Below are 22,538 nucleotides of genomic sequence, written 5' to 3'. Positions count from 1 at the left end.
AATCAACCACCAAACGAATAAAGAGAAGTTGTCGGATCCCAGTTCCTCTGTCGCACAACTATCGAACCATAGTTCAGGTAGTGCACAACTCAACGTATGGGTGAGTCAGTTGCCAGTGTGTTGTCCTATTCTGAGCCTCCTAATCTTTATCCTGTCTACTTTTCCCTGGTTTACGTTTTTGTTTAGCGTTACTTTAATTGAAAATAATTAAGCATGAAGTGTTTCACACAACGGGCGAGCACGTGTTAAGACACGCCTTTAAAACACACGTGGCTTGGTCAGCGTGCCGAACCCTCAATGGTGACTGAACTGTTAGCTTCATATCAGGCTTGTCACACTACTCCATAGCAGAGTACGAGTACTTTTCGCTCTCGAATAATGGTTACTATCAATAACATTCCATGGAGCCATTCTTTCCCTTTATCGTGAGATCTTTTTCCGAACGATTATTAAAAAAAATTCAAAAATGGCTCTGAGCACTATGGGACTTAACATCTATGGTCATCAGTCCCCTAGAACTTAGAACTACTTAAACCTAACTAACCTAAGGACATCACACACATCCATGCCGGAGGCAGGATTCGAAGCTGCGACCGTAGCGGTCGCGCGGTTCCAGACTGAAGCGCCTAGAACCGCTCGGCCACAACGGCCGGCAAAAAAAAAAAATTCCTTGGTTTATCTGTCTTAACACAACTTTCGTTGGACAATGCTGTAAGCGACTAGCCTGTCTGTTTCCCGCAACCTATACAGAATTTCCTGGTGTCCCAGGGGGCTTTAACGTAAGAAGAAGGTGCGAGACACTAGAGCGTGGCATATAAGCGTGACTTCGGAGACATGTGACCGCTGCAGAATGCCGTCCGACCGCTGCTGACCCCTGTTTGCAATCGGATTGCAAAACATGTTGACAGCAGTGTTGCTGACTGCTTATCGCTGTGAGCGTGGCCAGTTTTGCAGAGCAGGAAAGCGACCTCTTTGTTTACTCCGGAGCGTGCAAACAATCCGGAACGAGCCTCTGAAAGCCATAATTAATGCTCGTTAGACCCATTTCGCGCTTCGGCCTGCCCTTCAATTAGCCTCAGTTTGTGAGGACGTAAGTCCCAGTTAGAAGATGACGCCTTCATTCCTGCGGCCAGGCGGAATGCGGACGCTTAACAGAAACGACAAAAATTTTGTTAGGGAGTTTCGATTTCCATTAAATTCTCCAACCAGCTGTTTTTCCGAGTGAGACTTTTGTCACAGCTGCTGCTCGTGGTGTAACAAGGACATGGTAGGACGCTTTACTGATACTATGTATTCTTTTTTTCTTTTTGTCTCTGAAGACAAGATAAGGGTCTATAAGGAATCTCCTGTAGATAGTTAGTTTCGCACTCCAGAATGGAGCAGACGTCCCAGACAGTTCCTTTTGATGGAAAATACATGGAGAGAGACAACAAAAAATTTTGCTTTTACTCGCATTTTTGCTGTAACCACACCATGCTCCGAGTAGAAATTGTTCCTAGACACAAAGAGCAAAAATTGACAGCATTTCTAACGATCCAATACACATAATACTGATGGTTAGTGTACAGATACATGGTCACAGGATTCATCTTACCTTATTTGATTTATTTAACTAATTTCTCTGATTAAGCTCTAACGTCGATCAGTTGTAGAATCTTGGAACACGTATTATGTTCGAGTATAATGACTTTTCTAGAGGCTAGAAATCTACTCTGTAGGATTCAGCATAGGTTTCGAAAAAGTCAACCGTGTGAAATCCAGCTCGCGCTATTCGTCCACGAGACTTAGAGGGCCATAGACACGAATTCACAGGTAGATGCCGTGTTTCTTGACTTCCGCAAGGCGTTCGATACAGTTCCCCACAGTCGTTTAATGAACAAAGTAAGAGCATATGGACTATCAGACCAATTGTGTGATTGGATTGAAGAGTTCCTAGATAACAGAACGCAACATGTCATTTTCAATGGAGAGAAGTCTTCCGAAGTAAGAGTGATTTCAGGTGTGCCGCAGGGGAGTGTCGTAGGACCGTTGCTATTCACAATATACATAAATGACCTTGTGGATAACATCGGAAGTTCACTGAGGCTTTTTGCGGATGATGCTGTAGTATATAGAGAGGTTGTAACAATGGAAAATTGTACTGAAATGCAGGAGGATCTGCAACGAATTGACGCATGGTGCAGGGAATTGCAATTGAATCTCAATGTAGACAAGTGTAATGTGCTGCGAATACATCATTTAGCTACAATATAGCAGGTCAGCAACAGGAAGCAGTTAATTCCATAAATTATCTGGGAGTAGGCATTAGGAGTGATTTAAAATGGAATGATCATATAAAGTTAGTCGTCGGTAAAGCAGATGCCAGACAGATTCATTGGAAGAATCCTAAGGAAATGCAATCCGAAAACAAAGGAAGTAGGTTACAGAATACTTGTTCGCCCACTGCTTGAATACTGCTCACCGGTGCCCAGATAGGGTTGATAGAAGAGACAGAGAAGATCCAACGGAGATCAGTGCGCTTCGTTACAGGATCATTTAGTAATCGCGAAAGCGTTACGGAGATGATAGATAAACTCCAGTGGAAGACTTTGCAGGAGAGACGCTCAGTAGCTCGGTACGGGCTTTTGTTGAAGTTTCGATAACGTACCTTCACCGAGGAGTCAAGCAGTATATTGCTCCCTCCTACGCATATCTCGCTAAGAGACCATGAGGATAAAATCAGAGAGATTAGAGCCCACACAGAGGCATTCCGACAATCTTTCTTTCCACGAACAATACGAGACTGGAATAGAAGGGAGAACCGATAGAGGTACTCAAAGTACCCTCCGCCACACACCGTTAGGTGGCTTGCGGAGTATGGATGTAGTAGATGTAGATGTAGAATATCTTCAGACATTGGTTGCCCTGGTGGCGCCACGTTGGAAGTTTAGGGCACCGCTGAGCACCAATGTCAATACAAACTCACACCAAGTCGTGTCAAGATCGATACACACGACGAGTAGCGATGTATCCGTACAATAATCACAACGGTCGCTGGGTCCCCTGCAGGCGATGCTCGCGTTTGGAACTGATACTTACATTTATCATCAGCATAAAAAATTATAGAACACAGTGTTAGACTATCCCCCAGCCGGCCGAAGTGGCCGTGCGGTTAAAGGCGCTGCAGTCTGGAACCGCAAGACCGCTACGGTCGCAGGTTCGAATCCTGCCTCGGGCATGGATGTTTGTGATGTCCTTCGGTTAGTTAGGTTTAAGTTGTTCTAAGTTCTAGGGGACTAATGACCTCAGCAGTTGAGTCCCATAGTGCTCAGAGCCATTTGAACCATTTTGAACTATCCCCTACTATTTAGATAGCGCAGTGTTTTGTGACGATAAAACAGAATGTGTGGACAGCGCTACTATTCGCATATCGTCAAAAGATGTTTCTTCGTCTATAAATTTAACGTTTCATTTTTGAAGGCGTATTATCAACTCGTGGAGAAATCCTCAACATACGATAAATAATTAAGAAATCGCGAGAGTTCCATGTCCCTGTTCTCATGTGCTTCCTTGACTATAGGAAAGCCTTTGACTGTGTTGGATGGGAAACGTTGTAACAGGTGCTTGCACTTGATAGCAATAAACAAAAGTCTGTACAATGATCATCCCGCAGCTGCGAAAACAAGTGCTAGCATGTCTGATTTCTTCAGCGTATCATATGGTGTCTCGCAGAACTGTGTCCTATCCCCAAACTATACATCTATGCTGGCAATTTCATTGAGGACGCTCTTAATGGTTGAACTAAAGGCACCTCAGTTGGTAGAAGAACTTCTAACAACCTCCGATTTTCTGATGACCTCGTGCTTTTAGTCAGCGGTGAAGATGAACTTGTTGAGCTACTAAGAAAAGTAATGGATATTAGCATATCATACGAATTAGAATAAATTCCAGTCTGTCCAAACTCACGATAATTGATCGAGGAGCACACGCCCAACTCATAGGTCGATTAAAGGAACTGGAAACTGTGCATACTTTCATCTTTCTTGTGTCAAATACCTGCGGCACGGTAAATTGTGAAGATGAGATAACAAGACGGATCACGCTAGAGTGAGTAGCTATGAAGAAGCTCGCCAGTTTCTGGCAGTGCAGAGCAATAACGAACAACACAAAGACCATGTTTGTTGAAGCACTCGTGTTTCCATCTTCTTTTACAGTTGCGAAACGGGGACCCTTAAGCCAGAGACAAGCAGCGTATTGATGCATTTGAGCTTTGGTGCTGGCGCAGGATGGCTCAAATGGCTCTGAGCACTATGGGACTTAACATCTATGGTCATCAGTCCCCTAGACTTAGAACTACTTACACCTAACTAACCTAAGGACATCACACAACACCCAGTCATCACGAGGCAGAGAAAATCCCTGACCCCGCCGGGAATCGTACGCGGGAACCCGGGCGCGGGAAGCGAGAACGCTACCGCACGACCACGAGCTGCGGACGGCGCAGGATGCTAAGAGTACGATGAACCCAAAGGAGAACTAATGCGTCCATTATTGAACAACTCATTAATTCCAGCCGCCTTTCTTCTCGTGTCAGCCAAAAACATTCTCAATTTCTTTCAAATATTGTGAGAATTAAATCAGATCACGCCAAGGAAATTACATTAGGAGACGAGACGCTGATAGTCGTTGACGAGTTTTGCTATTTGAGCAGCAAAATAATTGGCGATGGCCCAGGTAGAGAGGATATGAAATGTAGATTGCCAATGACAAGAAAAGAAACTAACCTAAAAACTATGGTTTGTAAAGCTATAATTATTTGCGTGCAAATGACGCAAATACTGAAGTAACGTTGTTCAGCACACCGTTTTCAGTCCCCAATAGAAATACCTACATTTATACCCGTTACAGACTGTATCTTGCATGGCAGGTGGAAAAATTTTGTCATGGTTGGCTCTCCGAAAATATCGGTGACTCTGAGGGAATGTGATCTATTCCAGTGGCATTGTTTCCACTTAGGTCTTGCAGTACTCTGTCAAATTATTCTCGCACTATCATATCTCCATGTCATCTTTACCTGCTTCCTCTCCTCGTTCTATAAGATTCTACTTCTGTTTGTTTCCCTTATATATATCCTCTGTGTATTCCTGTCACCTTTCAGAGTTCTCTTCTTGCTTAGAACCAGCTTGCCAACTTAACTCTTGATATTCACACAGATGCTTCTCTTTCCTCCAAGGTCTCCTTAATCTTCCTGTAGGTGGAATCTATCTTTCCCTTAGTGTCTTCACTTGCATTCAATTCCCCCGTTTCAGTCTAACGTTGGCTAATGCCCCTCTGAAACTCTCAACAACCTCTGTTTGTTACAATTTATCTAAATCCCATCTCTTTAATTTCCTACATTTGTCTTCTCGCCATTCCTGCTTTGTCATTTTGCACTTTTAGTCAGCCTAATTTTTTTACGGTTGTATTCACTTTCCCCTGCTTCATTTGCTGCATTTTTATATTTGCTTTTATCGTCAGTTATGTTCAGTATCTCGTGTTTTACCCAGGAATTTCTACAAGTCCTTGTCTTTTTACCTATGTGATCCTCTGCTGGCTTCCCCAGTTCATCTCTCAAGGCTACCCATTCGTCTTCACTTGCATTCAATTCCCCCGTTTCAGTCTAACGTTGGCTAATGCCCCTCTGAAACTCTCAACAACCTCTGTTTGTTACAATTTATCTAAATCCCATCTCTTTAATTTCCTACATTTTTCAAATATTTTTAGCTTTTATCTGCAGTTTACAACCAATAAACTATTGTCATAGTCTACATCTGCCCCTGTAAATGTGTTTCTGATATCGCAGTCTCTGTCATAACATTACATAATGAATCTGAAGCCTTCTAACGTCACCAGGTCTTTTAGATCTTTTCGACGTATGCAGCTTTCTTTCATGATTTATAAACCCAATGCTAGCGATGATTAAGTTCTGCTCTATGAAGATTGTTCCTGTTGGCTTTCTCTTTCATTCGTTTCCCCCTGTTCATGTTCTCTTACTATTTTTCTTCTACCGAATTATTCTCAACCATTACAATAAAAGTTTTCTCTCTCTTAATCATCTGAATAATTTCCTTTACTTCATCATAAATTTCAGTGTCTTCTTCACTGCTAGTTGGCATGTAAACTTGTACTACTGTAGTGGGTGTCGGCTTCGTGTCTGTCTTGGCTGCTATTAACAAATGGTTCAAATGGCTCTGAGCACTATGGGACTTAACATCTTAGGTCATCAGTCCCCTAGAACTTAGAACTACTTAAACCTAACTAACCTAATGACATCACACACATCCATGCCCAAGGCAGGATTCGAACCTGCGACCGTAGCAGTCCCGCGGTCCCGGACTGCAGCGCCTAGAACCGCACGACCACAGCGGCCGGCTGCTATTAACATGTTCACTATGCTATTCATAATAGATTCACCGCATTTCTATTTTTCGTTCATTATTAGGCTTACTCCTGCATTAACCCCGTATGATTCTGTGTTGATAACTCTCTACTGACCAGACCAGAAATACTGTTCTTCCTTCCACCGCAATTCACCAATGCCCACTATATCCAGCTTCAATGCACCCATTTATTTTTTTAATTTTCTAACTTACTACCCGACTAACAGTCCACACTTCGACTCATAAAATGCCAGTTTTGTTTTTTCTGATGATAACGTCCTTCTGAGTATACCCTGCGCGGAGATCGGAATGGAATATTTTATCAAAGACGGTACCATCATCGTTAAGCCATCCAGTAGAGCTGCATTCTTTCCGGAAAAAAAAGTGGCAGTAGTTTCCATTTGCTAACAGCTGTTCGCAGTAACAGCACAGCAAGGACATGTTGGCTAATGTTACGAGGCCATATCAATCATCGTGACTGTTGCCAATGCCTCTCCACAGATTCCACTCCGTTGTGGACTCCATCTGTATCTTTGAGGCATGCAAATGAATCCACCTCGGCAACGTTCATGGTTCATGGGGGGATTTGCATTATGTCAAACCAAATTCTGAATTTCGTACGCAATTCTTCTTACTCAACTATACTAAATAATTCATAGTGAAGCGCACAGCGGTATGTAACGTACGTTGTTCAAGTATGATTCATTGATGGAGCTTGGAAATAGCGTCTCCATACACATCTCAGTGCGGCCTGCAATTAGTTTCATTCCATCTTATCTTCACCACGCCTCCGGAGGGAAAGAATTTGAATATTCTAGATTCATTATTAAAAATGCTTCACGAATTTCAGCTACATTATCAGTAGCCATATATGCCTCTGTTAATTCAGATAGCTCAGCAATTCTGTGACAACGTCTGTGGGTACACAAGTCTGTCACAACTGCTCTAACCTTCCTTCCATGCATTCACTATTAGCTGCTAACCGAACACAGTACGAATGCACGTATATGGGTATAATTAACAAAAATACTTTAGGCAACGAAGTGTTGTTTTACAACATCCTACCAACGAATCGAGCCTTCCATGTGCTTTCCCCACAGCTCAACCCATATGTGAGCATTCCGTTTCATATAATCGCCCATTGATTCTCTCTGTGTTTGTACGACAGATACCCAAAGCGTTTAGCTCATCTTGTAAACATAAGCAACTGAATTTTTAAGTTGGATAAAGTACACAGTTTGACATTTTTGTACGGTTGCTAGCTAACACTCTAGTTTGAAATGTTGTCAAGATCTGGTTCTACACTTCTGTCGTTTCCTTTGGGCACCTCCATAATCTGTATGAATTCGCTGACTAAAGCTGACATTATCTAGCGGTTCATTCGTATAAAGTGTCCGTGATGCACACGCAAAATTTTCACCATGTAGCCTCGCGTCTGTCAAAAAACTCTTAGCTCATCTAAAAATACGGCTAAATACTGTGTATGAGTGCACTTTCCGCGTCGTGCGGGGTAGCCGTGCGGTCTAGGGCGCCTTGCGGCGGTTCGCGCAGTTCGCCCCGTCGGAGGTTCGATTCCTCCCTTGAGCATGTGTGTGTGTGTGTGTGTGTGTGTGTGTGTGTGTGTGTGTGTGTGTGTGTGTGTTGTCCTTAGTTTAAGTTAGATTAAGTAGTGTGTAAGCCTATGGACCGATGACCTCAGCAGTTTGGTCCTATAGTATTTACCACAAATTTCCAATTTTTTGCACTTTCCGTAACAGGTGTTGATGAGGTATAGAACAGAAAAATTTTCTGAAGCTACATGGTCACCATCAGATGAAGCCTTTAAGGTTTCATGTGTGAAGAGCGTGATTTTAGTTCCGCATAATATATTTCTTCGGTAATGTAGTAATGGAAAAATAATATTGCTGAAGGTGGGTTGTTTTGATTTCCAGAATGTTAATAAACTGTAATTTCAACACTGGTAGTACTCATATCTATATTATTTATCCTTGCAGGATATGTATGTCTCGTGTGTCCTATGCAAATGAAAATTCAAAAATAGGATGTAGCCTCTCAATTTTCTATTTACTGTCTTCAGTTGTAGTATTATATTACAAAAGAATGTCTGAACACTAATATTTGTGCCTCCAAAAAATATAGATACGACGAAAACATTTTAACGCAGAATGAAAATTCTTCTGAAGAGTTTACTTTTGCTTAACGAGGAGTACTTCAATTGACGTCTGCTCATATGTGGCTCTAAACATAATGAACAGCAGTCAGCATTTTAGAACCGTCTTAAGGTTATTAGTATTCCACTGAACTTTTTGGCTAATTTTAGTTATTTGATGAAGAGCGTATTTTTCTAGATTTTCGTCATCTATTGGTCTAAAAGTAAGGCACAGGAGGTTTTGAACAGATGGCAAGAATATATTGAATGTCTGTATAAGAGGGATGAAATGCAAAGCGAAATTAAGGTTGAAGAGGAGCAATATGTGCCGGAAGATGGAAAGGGGTTTACCATCTTGGAAGCAGAAGTAGAAAATGCGCTGAAGGAGATGAAGAATGGGAAGGCATGTGGAATTGATGAGGAATTGATGATTTACCAGCAGAACTGTTGAAGAGTCTGGGAAACAAGGCAAGAAAAGAAATAGTCTACCTCTGTAACGAGATATATGACAAAGGGGAATGGCCTGAGGAATTCCTTGTAACATTTATGATACCAATAGAGAAAAAGAGAAACACTAAAAAATGTGGAGAGCACCGGACCATCAGTCTAATTTCTCATGCAGCTAAAGTCTTGCTGAGAGTGTTGAGTAGAAGGCTGTATGGCAAGCTGGATAGCGGGTTTGCAGAGGAGCAGTTCGGATTTAGAAGAGGAAAAGGAACAAGAGATACTATTGGCCTGTTAAGAACTATAGGGGATAGATATATGGAAAAAGGTAGAGGAATCTTTGCTATTTTATAGATTTAGAAAAGGCTTTTGACAGAGTTCAGTGGAAACAGGTGATGGATATTTTGAAGAGGAAAGGAGTAGAGTGGAAAGAGAGATGACTGATACAAAATATTTACACCAGAAGGTAAGGATAATGATTGGAATTAAAATGTCAGAAGGAAGCAGCATTGGACGAGGTGTTAGACAAGGTTGTTGCCTTTCCCCGCTGTTGGTTAACGTATACCTTGAAGAGATTATTGCGAAAAGCTTAGATGGGAAAAGAAGAATATGTATTGGTGGAAATAGAATAGAATGTATAAGATTTGCTGATGACATGCTGTTAGTGGAAGAAAGTGAGCGGATAGTGAATAACATGCTGAAAGATCTGAATGAAGCTTGTGTGGAATGTGGGATGCAAAAACAAAGAGTATGGTCATCAGTAAAAGACGCAGACTGTCCAATATTAAAATAGGACAATCTACCATTAGCCAAGTAAGTGCATTTAAATATCTTGGAAGCACAATGACTGAAGACTTGAGATGTCACCAGGAGGTGAAAACTCGAATTACCATAGCGAAGGAGGCATTCAACAGAAAGAGGAGACTTTTATGTGGCAAATTAGATAAAGGACTAAGGAAAAGGCTTGGCAAATGTTTTGTCTGGAGTGTGGTACTATATGGGGCAGAAACACGGACGCTGAGACGAGACGATGGTTCAAATGATTCAAATGGCTCTGAGCACTATGGGACTTAACATCTATGGTCATCAGTCCCCTAGAACTTAGAACTACTTAAACCTAACTAACCTAAGGACATCACACACATCCATGCCCGAGGCAGGATTCGAACCTGCGACCGTAGCAGTCGCGCGGTTCCGGACTGAGCGCCTAGTACCGCTAGACCACCGAGAGGATGAAGAAAGATTAGAAGCATTTGAAATGTGCATGTGGAGGAGAATGGAGAGAATAAGCTGGATGGAAAGAGTGAGTAATGAAAGAGTATTGGAAAGGGCTGGTGAGATAAGATGTCTGCTGAAGGTTGTAAGAGAAAGGAAAAAGAACAGGTTGGGACGTTTATTGAGAAAGGAGTGCTTGCTAGCAGATGCTTTGGAAGGATTGGTTTGTGGGAGAAGACTGAGAAGAAGAAGGAGATACAAGATGATAGACGACATAAGGGAAGAGAAAATTATGCAGACCTGAAGAGGATGGCAGAAGACCGGAAAGCCTGGAGAACTACCATGTGAAAACCTGCCTTTTGGCAGAACACTGATGATGATGATGATGTACAAAGGAAAAACGTGTGTCGTTAAGGAAAGTGCATTTTCATGCAGTGTGTCCAATTATCCCAGGAACTGACAGTGAAAAGTATGTACTAGGTATGTTAACATTTATAACAATTTTTAAAAGATCCTAACTTAATACTAGTACTATAAAAACCAAAACTTTGATTCCCAGTAAATGATAGGCAATGAAATACTTATTATCCATACTGAAGGAAGTGACAACTTGTAGAGAAGTTCGGTTACTAATGCGCTACAATCACGGAAGAGAAATACAGCGCATACTGATTACGAAAATATTTTCAACAGTAAAATGGTTTTTAAAGAAAGAAGGCAACTAACAGTAAATATAATCACTCAGTGTCTAAAGAAGTAAATTGCTAAAACACTCATCTCGAATATTACGCTATATGGCTGTGAAAGATGGATACTACTGACAATAGACCAACAGTGCTTAGACTTGATGATACAGCGCCCGCTGAGAAAACTAATGAAGACCAACTAGATACTGTAGATGTTCGATGTGTTTGTTTTAAATCTTAGTAGAATTGCAGAGGCGATGATAGCGTTTCCTGAGAACGACACAACAGTCTCCTTATCTTAAGTAAACTCTTCTGTTTTGGTACGAGGGCGTGCCGAAAACTAATGCCTGCGAATTTTTTATGAGAAAACTCTTAAAGCTTTTTAAATAAAACAAACGGCATTAACATTCTACATCTATATTCTTCATGTCTAAATATTTATCTCGGAACAGAGTTACCTGGGCGACAACACATTTCTCCCAACTGGAGACCAGTATGTTGATACCGTCATTGTAGATGTCTGACTTTGTTGACGAAGCCACAACCACACCTTAAGTTTTGAAAACAGATTAAAATCGAATGGGACCGAGTCGGGACTGTATGGGGGACGATCGGTGACAGTGAAACCAAGGCGTCCGATTGTTGCAGATGCAACGCTCTTGTGTGCTGTGCACTGTCTTGCTGAAGCGTAGGATGGTCCGTGTGTGGAAAACTCTTCGAATTCGAAACTCGATTACAGCACGCTGTTCCCCAAGCACCGACATAGTTACGTTACACACCGCCATGTGATATGCTACAATTCGGAGCCTTGTAGCGGCTGAGGGCTGAAAATATTTGGACATGAAGAATAAAAATGTTGAATGTTACTAACGTTTATTTTATTTAACAATGTTTAAGAGTTTTCACACAGAAAATTCGGAGGCGTTATTTTGAGCACACCCTCGTAGATCTTTGAAGTCAAATGCTTCAAATGGCTCTAAGCTCTATGGGACTTAACATCTGAGGTCATTAGTCCCCTAGACTTAGAACTACTTAAACCTAACTAACCTAAGGACTTGACACACATCCATGCCTGAGGCAGGATTCGAACGTGGGACCGTAGTAACAACGCGGTTCCACACTGAAGGGCCTAGAACCGCTCGGCCACAGCGGCCGGCTCTTTGAACTTCGATGATCTCAGTTACTACTACCCTACAGCTCAATGTGGTCATCAAAAAGAGCAAGAAAGAAATAGGATGATCTCACTGCTGGTTTTGGGATCTGAAAAAGACCCAAAAACACTGTGAAACGTAAAATCTCCGCACACTCCAGCAGTCTCCAGTAGGGAATACGACGCCTAGGCCAACAGCAGTCAATGGAATCAGCAGCTTCATTTGTTTCAGAACGGAGTATTTCACCCAATATATTTCCGAATACCTAATGAACGAACTGACGGTTACCACCGAAGTGTACCTCATACTTTATGAACGAGTCATCAAACAGCCTTGTCAGCTACTTCGGGACGTTGTACCTCACTTACAGAGATTTGCGACATAAAAAATTCGTCGAACTGTGATAGGGCAATCTTTCCATGGTCGTGCTGCGACGTAAAAGATACTCCGTCGGGCATGGGTGCGTATGTTGTCCTTAGCGTAAGTTAACTTAAGTTAGATTTAGTTGTGTGAGCCTAGGGATCGATGACCTCAGCAGTTTGGTCCCATAGGAACTTACCACAAATTTCCAATTTGCAAGAGCCACTGACCACAAGTGTGCGCCATGCCGCTTACAATCTGCAATCATTGTTACATGGGGCAAGGGATAAAAATTGTTCCATGGAGTAGCGAGTCACGTTATAAGATGTGCCACTCAGACTGTCCGATGTGGACTTGGCGAACGCCCGACGAATGTTTTGTACCTGAGAGCACTGTTACGTTTGTGCAATTTGGTGATAGTTGCGAAATGGTCATATCTGTTTTCCCTGGTTTGAGCTCAAACTATTAAGTTTGGATGATGTCGAAGTAAATCAGCTTCTGCACAATAGCATGCTTCCCACAATGTGGGAAATAGTTTCGAATCGGTCATTTTTTGTAATAGCGTAGTAATGTTCCTATCTACGTGGCAACAGCCATTGCATCCTTAATCAAAGGGAAACAAGTACGAGGGTGAGTCAAATGAAAACCTTAAATTTGTAATAACAAATCGAAATTTCGCGCCGTTATCCTGTAAGTTGGTAAGCGTGCTACAAACACCGTGCAGAATGGCCGGTAGGTGGCAGCGTAGTGCAGATGCACACATACCGTCGCAGTATCAATATAAATATGGCCGCTCCACTTGCCACTTGCCCCAGGGAAGAACAGCGTTCTGTTATTCGGTTTCCCGCGCGGGATTAGCCGAGCGGTCTGAGGCGCTGCAGTCACGTACTGTGCGGCTGGTCCCGGAGGAGGTTCGAGTCCTCCCTCGGACATGGGTGTGTGTATTTGTCCTTAGGATAATTTAGGTTAAGTAGTGTGTAAGCTTAGGGACTGATGACCTTAGCAGTGAAGTCCCATAAGATTTCACACACATTTGAACATTTTGTTATTCGGTTTTTGCGCAGTGATTAGATTAGATTAGATTAGATTAGATTAATACTAGTTCCATGGATCATGAATACGACATTTCGTAATGATGTGGAACGAGTCGAATTTTCCAATACATGACATAATTAGGTTAATTTAACAACATACTTAAGTTAATATAACAACTTTATTTTTTTGTGTTTTTTTATTTTTTTAATATTTTTTTTTCTTAATTTATATCTAAAAATTCCTCTATGGAGTAGAAGGAGTTGTCATTCAGAAATTCTTTTAATTTCTCCTTAAATACTTGTTGGTTATCTGTCAGACTTTTGATACTATTTGGTAAGTGACCAAAGACTTTAGTGCCAGTATAATTCACCCCTTTCTGTGCCAAAGTTAGATTTAATCTTGAATAGTGAAGATCGTCCTTTCTCCTAGTATTGTAGTTATCCACACTGCTATTACTTTTGAATTGGGTTTGGTTGTTAATAACAAATTTCATAAGAGAGTATATATACTGAGAAGCTACTGTGAATATCCCTAGATCCTTAAATAAATGTCTGCAGGATGATCTTGGGTGGACTCCAGCTATTATTCTGATTACACGCTTCTGTGCAAAAAATACTTTATTCCTCAGTGGTGAATTACCCCAAAATATGATGCCATATGAAAGCAATGAGTGAAAATAGGCGTAGTAAGCTAATTTACTAAGATGTTTATCACCAAAATTTGCAATGACCCTTATTGCATAAGTAGCTGAACTCAAACGTTTCAGCAGATCATCAATGTGTTTCTTCCAATTTAATCTCTCATCAATGGACATACCTAAAAATTTGGAATATTCTACCTTAGCTATATGCTTCTGATTAAGGTCTATATTTATTAATGGCGTCATACCATTCACTGTACGGAACTGTATGTACTGTGTCTTATCAAAATTCAGTGAGATTCCGTTTACAAGGAACCACTTAGTAATTTTCTGAAAGACATTATTGACAATTTCATCAGTTAATTCTTGTTTGTCAAGTGTGATTACTATACTTGTATCATCAGCAAAGAGAACTAACTTTGCCTCTTCATGAATATAGAATGGCAAGTCATTAATATATAATAAGAACAACAAAGGACCCAAGACTGACCCTTGTGGAACCCCATTCTTGATAGTTCCCCAGTTTGAGGAATGTGCTGATCTTTGCATGTTACGAGAACTACTTATTTCAACTTTCTGCGCTCTTCCAGTTAGGTACGAATTAAACCATTTGTGCACTGTCCCACTCATGCCACAATACTTGAGCTTGTCTAGCAGAATTTCATGATTTACACAATCAAAAGCCTTTGAGAGATCACAAAAAATCCCAATGGGAGGTGTTCGGTTATTCAGATCATTCAGAATTTGACTGGTGAAAGCATATATGGCATTTTCTGATGAAAAACCTTTCTGGAAACCAAACTGACATTTTGCTAGTACTTCATTTTTACAGATATGTGAAGCTACTCTTGAATACATTACTTTCTCAAAAATTTTGGATAAAGCTGTTAGAAGGGAGATTGGACGGTAATTGTTGACATCAGATCCATCCCCCTTTTTATGCAAAGGTATAACAATAGCATATTTCAGTCTATCAGTGAAGGTGTAAAACCTATCAAAATTCATCGACGAATGAAGATTCAGTACGGTGACGCAGTTTTGTCACAGCAGCAAGTCTACGAATGGAGTAGGAAGTTCGCAAATGGTGTGACTTCGTTGGAAGATGCTCCTCGTCCAGGTCAGGCACAACGAGTTGTGACTCCACAGAACATTGCAGCAGTTGAAGCCATAGTGAAGGAAAATCGCTGAGTGACACTGAATGACATTGCAACATGTTTACAGATTAGTCATGGGTCAGCACACCACATTGTGCAGCCGGCCGTGGTGGCCGAGCGGTTCTAGGCGCTTCAGTCTGGAACCGCGCGACCGATACGATCGCAGGTTCGAATCCTGCCTCGGGCATGGATGTGGGTGATGTCCTTAGGTTAGTTAGGTTTAAGTAGTTCTAAGTTCTAGGGGAGTGATGACCTCAGCTGTTAAGTATCATAGTGCTCAGAGCCATTTGAACCATTTGAACCACATTGTGCATGATGTGCTCCAGTTTCACAAAGTGTCTGCAAGATGGGTGCCACGGCAGCTGACTCCTGAAATGAGAGAACGACGTGTTATTGCTTGTGAAGTACTTCTTCGGCGCTTTGAACGAGAAGGTGATGGCTTCCTTGCAAGAATCGTTACTGGGGACGAAACCTGGGTTCACTTCCACCAACCGGAAACGAAGAGAGCGAGCAAGGAATGGCGCCATTCCTCATCACCATAAGCAAAGAAGTTTCGAACAGAACCATCAGCAGAGAAGGTTATGCTGGCTCTCTTTTGGGACGAAAAAGGCGTCATTTTGGAGCATTACATGCCTAGAGGGACCACTGTCACCAGTGCATCATACACAGATCTCCTAAAAAATCATCTGCGGCCTGCAATCAAATCAAAGCGACATGGATTGCTGTCAGCCGGTGTCCTTTTGCAACATGACAATGCAAGGTCCCACACTGCCCGTACAACAGTTGCAACAATCACAGACCTGCATTCTGAGTGTCTTCCTCATCCACCATACTCACCGGAACTTGCCCCAAGTGATTTCCATATGTTTGGACCACTCAGAGACGCAATGGGAGGAAAGAAGTTCCGTTCTGATGAAGAGGTACGCCACGCGGTGCATAAGTGGTTGCGCGGACTACCAAAATAATTTTTTTCTAAAGGAATTTATGCACTTTGTAAGCGCTGGAGGACTTGCATTGAGCATGGGAGAGATTAAGTTGAAAAGTGACACAGCTTTGTACCACTTCTGCACAATAAATAATATTTTTAAAAAAATTTAAGGTTTTCATTTGACTAACTCTCGTAGTATTTCTGGATTTGAATGGCTAGTGCCGGATGAACTACAGCCTGATCGTGCACCTACAGCCCCAGCAAAAACTATTCGTGCCACTTCAAGGTCATTGCTATTAAACGTGTGGTCCAACCCAGACTTGCTGCAAGCAACACGCACCACCTGAACGTGTTGCCTTACACACACAGCGTGAAAGTAGCGATTGACTGGATTGCATTCATTGATCACGTACCACTTGATTGTGAAATGTACTTACAAATTGTCTGCTAATATTCCATTTGTCTCAAAGTAATAACAAACACTGAGCGACGTGGTCCTTAGATTATCATTACTGTTGTGTTACTTGTAAGTACTTTCAGGGTTTCAGAACAAGCTGTGTGAAAACTATAAGACATACAGAAAAATGACACGTATCAGAGAATTCGTAATACGCGCCGTGACGTAGTTCACTAGTGGGGAGGTCTCTCACGACATGTAGACAAACCATATTCTCCGTATTGTTGCATCGAATGGGTTTATTTATCGATTGCCATTTTTTATTTGTAACTCACTGTTGCTATTGGAGTTTACATCTTGTCATTTTGTCATTTGAAAATAGTGGGTGAAGCTGTGGACGCTAGAAAATGGAATGGAGAAGCAGAACATTTCCGACATATTCCATTTTCGTGTTCAATAGAGGGGTGACAGCAGTGGAAGTAGCCAGAAACGTTTACGCCGCATAGGGGGACAATGCCATTAGACGGATCACGACAAGAAAATGTTTTTCTCGTTTTAAAGAGGATCGTTTTGACATCAGTGACTCTCCACTTTCAGGAAGTTCTTCGGGATTTGATGAAGATCGTTTAAACAGGTTTATCCACAATGATACCAATCAGTGTACTCGAGGGCTGGCAAATGTGACGAACTGTGATCGTTCCACGATCGTGCGATATTTGCATGCGATGGGGATGGTTCACAAATCAGGTGTATGCGTACCCCATGCTCTAAACCAAAATCACAAATACATTCTGCTTGCTCGTCATCAATTGATTCATAAGAAACATCTAGCATTCAAATCTTGTGTCGTTGTTGGTGACGATAAATCGTGTCCTTATGCTAACCTAAGGAAAATAAAGGAATGATTGAGCGCAAACAAAGCAGCAACAACCGTACAAAAATCTTCTGGTGGAACAGCAACCGTGTGATGCAATACCGAGACGTCTTGCAGACGCAGTCCAAGAACACAGACCAGGAAGACAACCTTTGGTGATGCTGCTCGACGATAAGACCCTCCCACATTCTCCTACTGACAAAAAACTCTATACAGCAGCTTGGTTGGAAGTCATTCTGCACCCACCTTATTCATCTGATCTTGCGCCTTCAGTTTTTCGCCTTTTCCAATCTCTGTCGAACAGCTTTCATGGAACATGAAAACGCGCTCCGAATATGGCTCGACGAAATCTTCGCTCAAACCCACGTGATTTCTATAGTCGCAGAACCGAAAACTTACCCCAGCATTGGCAGACTGTTGTAAATAGTGAAGGAGAATGTATTATTGATGACTAAAGTCTCTGTTATGCGTATCTGTTGCGTTTATTAAAATTATGCAAAAACGCTACGAACTTACGCCGCAACCCACTAGTTCGCGCCTGCAAACAGACAACCCAAAGAACAGATTTGAAGCGGGCTGCTGTGGCGTCTTTCGGGGCAACTCGTGTCAGCAACTTCAATGAATTCCACGCACGCGTTGACGTTTGCTGCATCACGAACAGGTCCCATATTGGGCACCTATATTGTAAGTTAAGAACTTGATGAGATGCCCTATTCACTGATACGTGTTTATTTTTTCCAAGTCTTATAGTTTTTGCGCAGGCTTCTTCTGAAACTCCAAAGGTGCTTATGAATAGCCCTGTATAAATACACTGCGTTCTCTTTAGTCATTGTGTATGTGATGTAAAGATGTTAACTGTTTTACTTCAAGTACTTCAGAGCAAGTTACTCAGTCTTTATGTAAACGGCCGGCCGCGGTGGCCGTGCGGTTCTAGGCGCTCCAGTCCGGAGCCGCGCTGCTCCTACGGTCGCAGGTTCGAATCCTGCCTCGGGCATGGGTGTGTGTGATGTCCTTAGGTTAGGTAGGTTTAAGTAGTTCTAAGTTCTAGGGGACTGATGACCACAGCAGTTGAGTCCCATAGTGCTCAGAGCCATTTTGTAAACGATGACTATCATCAGTTTAGCCGTGGTAAAAAAAGTTCTTATGCGAATAAAAACAATTATGATGCATTTTATTTGCATTCCTGCAGCTGGTGTATCTAATCTAGTACTTTTTATTGATTGCAAATGTTGCACTAGAGTGCACTGTTTACAGTTCTTCTCCTTTCCGGTCACAGCTTTAGTTGTCACCGTTTACTTGGTCTTCCAACCCTTCTTTCACTATATGGTCTATATGTTAAAACTTCTAGTATTTTTTTTAGGAGTGAGAGCCACCTAATACTTTCGCTGATTATGTCTTCCATTAAAGAAATATTCGGTTGTCTCTGTATATCATTTTCATAACGGTCTAGTCTCGTGCGCCTGTCTACTGCTTTCAGGAATCTCATTTCTGTTCCCTGTATCTTGCTAAGGTATTTGGTATTCGTCAGCTATTGCTGTGCTGGCAGTAATACTGGCGTACCGATCAATTTATAAACTTTCATTCTCGTTCCTTTTCTCGTCTTTCCAGGTAATGTTTTTCGAATCTTTGCACATATGGTGTGGTATATAAATATACAGTTTATACATACCAGGTGGTTGCAATTAACCTGATGGTGTTCCAAGCGCTACATTGGGGGCTGTAACATCGTAGGACGCTGGAACATCGTAGGTATGTTCATTAATCGGTGCGCTCGCAGTGTATGCTGAAAAAATAATAGTTCCACTTTCTGCCGCCTGGTGAAAATATGGCGACGTAAGTAATCAGAATGTGGTGTGGGTACAGGAAAAGGGGAGGAATGATCATAGATCAAACACATGATAACGGTGGTTCTGGCACATTTTTTAGAATATGGTACCAGTATATTCAATATGGTCTGACTCAGCAATATGCTTATCCATTACACGACATGGGTGACAGTTGCCCGTAGCGTATCCATTATAATCAGAGCGATATGTTTCCGGAATGTCGTTGTGTGCTATCCTTCAAATCAGGAGAAGTCCAGATAAAACCCTGTTAAACACGATTTTTAAGATATCCCCACAACCAGAAGTATCGTGGATTTAAGTCGGGGGATCTGGAAGGCCACACATCTTGAAATTGCCACGAGATGATGCGGTCGTTACCGAAGGTTTCTCGAAGCAGATGGTTCACCTGGCAAGCGACGTGTGGCATTACCCTATCTAGCATGCAAATATTGGTGTGGACACAGTTGCTGGAATTAGTTATTGTACAAGGTGGTCCTTATAACGTGCAGATGTCACTGTATACCTAACAGGCCCGTGAGGTGTCATCTCCTCGAACAAAAACCGACTGAGAATGAAAGAGCTTGTGAAACCACACCCACACAGTCACATAAGCTAAGTGCAGTGGATGTTCTTACACAACATATGGAGGAGTAGATTCCCATATGAGATAGTTCCGTGCATTCAGGGCACCGTGCAGAGTAAAATGCGTTTCGTTCATACAAAGAATATTCCCTGGCAGCTGTCATCCACTTCAATCCGTGCCAAAGAACGAAGGGCAAAGTCACACCGTTGTAGCCTATTGTGGGTCTTCACTTGGTGCACTTTCTGAATCTTGTAGGGATACCAGTGTAAAACGTGCCGCAAAATCTTTTGAACAGTTGACCAGGGGAGAAAGAGTTCTCGTGACACAGTTCGAGTAATGGCTGCAGGATTTGAGACATGTGGTGCACTGTCGGCTATAGCTACGGCAACTTCAGCAGCAACTGTCATGCGGATGAGCCGCCTCCCTCTCCCTGTTGTACCACTAATTCACCTGTTTCTTCAAATTTCTTCACCATATTCTTCATCCCATTTATTGACGTGGGGCCTCTTCGCAGTTGTTTCTGTCGGCGACGTTCCCGCAATGCAGTGCTCCTATTGCTGCCGTTCTGATAAAACAATTTTACCACGAGTGCGTGGCCTTTCTTCTCAATAACCATTGCGTTTTGTAGGGGACACTTCAAACTTCTTAACCCGTTACACCAACAGTCACTTCACAAAAGAAATCAAAATGCGTCACCAAGAGACAAACAGCATACTGACATCAAAACAGGAAACATTTCACATTCTGACTGCTTACAGCGCTATATCTCCACCTGGTGACAGAAAGTGGAACTATTATTTTTTCAGCATACTTGCAAAGGCACATATTAATGAGCATACCTACATACCTTCAATATTTCAGCGTCCTGTGATGTATACAGACTTCAGACGTAGTACTCGGAACACTATTAGTTTAATTATAACCACCCGGTACGTGTATATATGTATAAGGAGATTCAGCTGCCCCTACCTTTGGGCTTCATGCATCGCACAGTGCCTTCAAAGACTACCAACATGATTTAAATATTTTTTTGCTCGCTACACACAAACTATTAGTCCTACAGTAAACGTGCACATGACCATTTTGTAGGAAATTTAACGTAGCTAAATTTTGTACTGTGATACGTTTTCGCTGGAGATAAATTTTCGAGTTATTCGAAAAAAACGCGTACGTTTTTCTTGAATAATTCGAAAGCTACGGAGTCTAGCAAAAACGTATCCCAGTACAAAATCTAACTACATTAAATTTCCTGCAAAAAGATCTGTTCATTTTTTCTGTAGGGCTAATAGTCTGGGCATAGCGAGCGAGAGAATACGAAAATCTTGTACATGGTATTCGAGGGCGTTGCGGGTTGCATACAACCCAGCGGTAGGGGTACTGAAACACCCTGTATTTGTCCCCAGTGTGGATTTACAACGTTCACCACCTGCTTTCAAGTATATATTAATAGATGAGCAACAATGTTAGTTATAGTCGGTTATTTTCCATAGAACAAAAATATTGTGGTACACTTTGAGCGTGTGCCTAAGTGTTGTGATTGGTTGCAGGCGCCGATGGCGACGCTACTCGTGCTGTGGGCGGCGGCGGCGCTCTCGCTGTCCCGCAGCGTGACGGCGCATAGGGAGCACAAGGTACGTGTAGCACGCCATGCTTACAGTCACCATAAGTGCCAGTTATTGCAGAGGCATGAATAAACTATTGTCGGACAATCAAAGCAGTGCCATACTAGCTTTCAAGCACAACCAATCACTGCTATATTATATATGTTTCCTGAAGCTGCCATGAGTTGAAGGAAGAGCTTGCACATAGACGAAAACATCCTTCATAGTAGCTGCCTCCGGTTCGTGGGTAGGCTATTCCAATCCTGATAACAGAAAAAAGTACATCCCGAGAGTTACATACATACAGAGGTTGGACAAAAATACGGAAATACCGCGAGAAATACACACATCAAAAACAGTTTTGCATCACCTCGCTTCCGAGAGTTCCAAAACCTGTACAGAAAATTGGAATAGAGATCAACATAAACATCATATCCGCCCTTTTTATTGCTCAGGAAAACCACACATTGCATGTCGTACCACCATACAGCGAGACCTTCAGAGGTGGTGGTCCAGATTGCTGTACACACCGGTACCTCTAATACCCAGTAACACGTCCTCTTGCATTGATGCTTGCCTGTATTTCTCGTGGCATAGTATCCACAAGTTCATCAAGGCACTCTTGCTCCAGATTGTCCCACTCCACAACGGCAATTTGGTGTAGATCCCTCAGTGTGGTTGATGGTCACGCCGTCTATAAACAGCCCTTTTCAATCTATCCCACCCATGTTCGATAGGGTTCATGTCCGGAGAACATGCTGGCCACTCTAGTCGATCGATGTCGTTATCCTGAAGAAAGTAATTGACAAGATGTGCACAATGAGGACGCGAATTGTCGGCCGTGAAGACGAATGCCTCGCCACTACGCTGCAAATATGGTTGCACTATCGGTCGGAGGATGGCATACACGTATCGTACAGCCGTTACGCCGCCTTCCATGACCACCAGCGACACACGTCGACCCCACATAATGCCACTCCAAAACAGCAGGGAACCTCCACCTTGCTGCACTCGCTGGACAGTGAGTCTAAGGCGTTCAGCCTGATCGGTTGCCTCCAAACACGTCTCCGACGATTGTATGGTTGAAGGCATATGCG

General features: G+C 42.3%; 1 protein-coding gene across 1 annotated transcript in view; it reads left to right on the top strand.

Moving 5' to 3' along the window:
- The window catches only part of LOC124722239, a 357,025-nt gene that overhangs the window by 186,629 nt on the left and 147,858 nt on the right, over positions 1 to 22,538 (top strand). The window contains exon 2 of the mRNA XM_047247430.1: positions 21,388 to 21,471. Coding sequence (XP_047103386.1) covers positions 21,394 to 21,471 — 78 coding nt within the window. The 5' untranslated portion in view covers positions 21,388 to 21,393. The remainder of the gene's footprint in view (positions 1 to 21,387; positions 21,472 to 22,538) is intronic.

This window comes from Schistocerca piceifrons, chromosome X (assembly GCF_021461385.2).
Source record: "Schistocerca piceifrons isolate TAMUIC-IGC-003096 chromosome X, iqSchPice1.1, whole genome shotgun sequence".
In the NCBI taxonomy this organism is placed as follows: domain Eukaryota; kingdom Metazoa; phylum Arthropoda; class Insecta; order Orthoptera; family Acrididae; genus Schistocerca; species Schistocerca piceifrons.
Note: the sequence above shows the minus strand (reverse complement) of the source record. Positions and strands in the feature narration are given on the sequence as shown.